Source organism: Atta colombica, unplaced genomic scaffold, assembly GCF_001594045.1.
Source record: "Atta colombica isolate Treedump-2 unplaced genomic scaffold, Acol1.0 scaffold125, whole genome shotgun sequence".
Lineage (NCBI taxonomy): Eukaryota > Metazoa > Arthropoda > Insecta > Hymenoptera > Formicidae > Atta > Atta colombica.
Window position 1 is genome coordinate 3,517,895 of NW_017259212.1, and position 3,501 is coordinate 3,521,395.

A 3,501-nucleotide genomic window follows, 5' to 3' on the forward strand; every position below is an offset into this window, starting at 1 on the left:
TATTTTTATGAAATAAAAATACTTGTATTACATATATTTTTATACAGCAAGGGAAACATGTTTTTTTGGAGAATATTTATATTCAATTATTCTTTTATATATATAGACCGATTACATTAAACGAGAACGCGTAATACTTAAAGATGTAATGAGCAGTTTTCGATTTATAAAATGCAACGACAATTCGCGGTGTTAACTTTCATTAATTTTTTCTTAGTTTGTACTGTTCCACCTGTTCGTTACAAACCGGATTTTGGAAGCTGACGAATAATTTAGATATAAGTTATATAATATAAGATTATTTTATCTGTTATATAATAACGATATTTAGTCACAAAAGATTGGCGCAAAAGAAAAAAATTTCATTAATCTTTTTTCGTTTATAACGAATTGGAGGCCAGTACATGTGTTTGTTTTGTATATGTGCGTAAATATTCACAAATTTCTAGTATATGCATAGTCACAGCGCAAAGTATGCATAGTAAAATTATTTTACCACATTTTTTTTCACATGTAACATTTGAACTATACTGCGTGTTGCATATGTGAGTATGTACAACTTTCGCGTTTATACTTATTATTATAGTTATGTAATTTAATACATATATACACACTCAAGAATATGTATATACGCATCTATACATACATTGTGACCGTTTGAGAGACACAAGCATACCATGACGTCCATAACATTCAGTCTTAATTTTTTTAGCATTGTAAGCTCTCGTCCGTATTCGTAGGGCTTTGACACTCATCATGTGGAGGCGGGAAGATCTGATTACCAGAAATCTGTGACACAGTCGGCATTGGTTCCTCTATAACAGACAATCGTTTTTCGCGATCTGTAGATACCGCTGAAGCGTGAAAAAATACATTTCTTAAAGTGGCTACGTTGACGCGTTCCCGCGAAGTATCGTCCACAGGACTTTCAGCATTTAATTCACCATTCGAATTCCTAAACAAATAATATTATCGCAATAATTTCGTTTTTATTCATCATTTAACATTTAGTTGCGCGATTCATACTTAGATGTCTTTTGAATCTCCATTTCTATCTCTGAATCCTTATTTCGCTTCCGACCTCCTGAGCGATTATTTACTACGCAACCTTCCAATTTGCTATCCACTATCCTCTCTTGATCTGCTTCGATTACACTGACATGATCATCAAATCGTACACGTTCCGATCCACCGTCTTCTCCACACATAGTCCAACTACTGGAGTCGCTGCATTGACGGTCAAATGTAAGTTTACGACGAATACGTTTTGCTAAACCAGGTGCCACTTCTTCTAGCGAGCTCAAAGAAGTAGCTTGTCCAGCGGAGTCCATGTGACCACCGTTAGCAGAGTTAGCTGCCTGTTCCCCTTCTGTGCTTCTACCACCACTGAGTGAACTACCATCCATCTATATAAAAAACAATAATAAAGATAATGGGATTTAAAAATTATTTTGATACTTTTTCAATCAGATAATCAAATCAACCGGACATTTTAATATTAAAACAAAAAAATTTCCTATTTAATATTTATCAGGATTAAGTACCTTAAAGTTAAGAACGGAACCTGCCAAAGCTCTCGTGGAAGCCGCGCCATCGTCTAGAGCGATAGAAGCATTTACAGATTTTTCAGACAAACTAGTAGCCGCGGAGGCTGTCTCACTACATAAACTGAAACGTTGAGTAGATGTAACGTCAGCCTGTACTTCTAACCTGCACATGTAATCAAACATATTAGTAAAAACGCATTATTCAATCTAACGAACAAAAAATGAAGTAATACCTTTGACCTCCAGGTAGCACACTGGAGGCTATACTTCCCGCGAGGCTCGTACCAGCGAGAGCCACATTGCTAGCGCTTTCGCGGTCATTTTCCCGGCCTAATTTCTCCAACTGACTTCCACTACCCAATGAAAGAGAGGCTTCCCCTATCGATGGATTACCACCGCGGTGACTTGCGACGTCTATTGATGCTGCATCTGTAACATGACGGTTTTGTAATAGGGGTTTCGATCGCGATAGTCCGACCTCGATAAGGGGGTATGAATAGCCGCAGCACACACGTGGATAAGAATTTAATCGAGTGGAACGTGCGTGGCACAAATGCATCATATTTACCTCCACCATTACGGACACCTAGAGCCCCCATCAGTTCATTCTCGTCATCAAATTCAAATCGCACTCCGGTGCCGCTTGTAGAGACGCCACAACCTCCGCTTCGGCAGAGAGATACTGGAACCACGCCATATACATAGAACAGCAAAATGGGCACACCAATACCCACGGCTAATCCTGCTAACACTGGTGATACTAAGACCTGTAGGAGTCATGACGATAAATTAATAAACGCTTTTGTTAAAAAATTGTTATCCACATTGCTTGCTAGGATAACAAAGTGTGCATGTTATTGGCGTCTTTAGGGCTACTCCTTGCTTTAAATAATGCCACGTCCGACACTTGTTAAGTAATATAAATAGGAACAGTCTTGGTTACATATCGAAGGTCACAATGTAGCTACATAGAGTTATAAAGAACTCCGATAATGAAAGTTTAATGCTCACGTCGCTCAGTAAAGTCAAGTAAATCATGTTTTCAATAAACAGAGATAATCAATTTAAATTAATCATTTCCCTTAATGTAATATCCTGTTTCACTTATATTTCAAGGCGATAGCTGGTTTTTTTTTATCTTATCCAGAACAATATTCGAGCACTTCTCGAGTCTCAAGAGATTTTACATTTTTTATTACACATTTATCAGCATACATTTTCATGCTTGGAACGATTTCGCTTGTTCCGCAATCTTAGAAGGAAATGAAATACGGCATGTCGTACTAGCTCGCACAGCCATCAATGTAGCAAGAGCAATGAATTTAGGAGCTGTCGGAGGTGCATTATCGCGCTCCAATTTTCAGATTTCCTGCTAGACTTCGGGAACGGAGTCGGCATATGGCTGAAGATGGAAAAGGTCTGTTTCTTTACACAGGGCTGACTGAATTAGACCTAGTTAGATCCGATTCACACTTACAAGTTAAGAATTAGAAATCCTCTAAGAGTCTACCTATTAATTGTGTATATCGAAACGAGGTAAAAATTATAAAAATGAACAAAGAATCACAAGAATATTTATAATTTCATTGGTTAACATTTAGAGAATTCAATTTTATTTAGAGAATTCATTTTCATTTAAGACACAACCGATTTCCTAGATACAAATCACATTATGCATGCGTGCGTGCGTGCGTGTGCGCGCGCGCGCGCGCATGTGTGTGTATGTGCGTGTGTGCGTGCGTGCGTGCGTGCGTGCGTGTGTGTGTGTGTGTGTGTGTGTGTGTGTGTGTGTGTGTGTGTGTGTGTGTGTGTGCGCGGTGCGTGCGTGTGTGCGCGCGCGCAGGATCTCTAGTTTCAGCAAAATTATGCGAGAGATAACTATTGTACATTATTTCTCTCTCTCTCTCTCTCTCTCTCTCTCTCTCTCTCTCTCTCTCTCTCTCTCTCTCTCTCT

At 38.7% G+C, this 3,501-nt stretch overlaps 1 protein-coding gene across 3 annotated transcripts in view; it reads right to left on the bottom strand.

Moving 5' to 3' along the window:
* Window positions 1–124: 124 nt before the first annotated feature.
* LOC108694879 (E3 ubiquitin-protein ligase RNF19A-like) overlaps window positions 125–3,501 on the bottom strand; it is a 13,067-nt gene continuing 9,690 nt past the window's right edge. For all 3 annotated transcript variants that reach the window (XM_018204570.1, XM_018204571.1, XM_018204572.1), the window contains exons 9-13: window positions 2,116–2,314; window positions 1,781–1,976; window positions 1,545–1,710; window positions 1,027–1,406; window positions 125–955 (exon numbers count right to left, since the gene is read on the bottom strand). In XM_018204570.1, coding sequence (XP_018060059.1) covers window positions 709–955; window positions 1,027–1,406; window positions 1,545–1,710; window positions 1,781–1,976; window positions 2,116–2,314 — 1,188 coding nt within the window. In that variant the 3' untranslated portion in view covers window positions 125–708. The remainder of the gene's footprint in view (window positions 956–1,026; window positions 1,407–1,544; window positions 1,711–1,780; window positions 1,977–2,115; window positions 2,315–3,501) is intronic.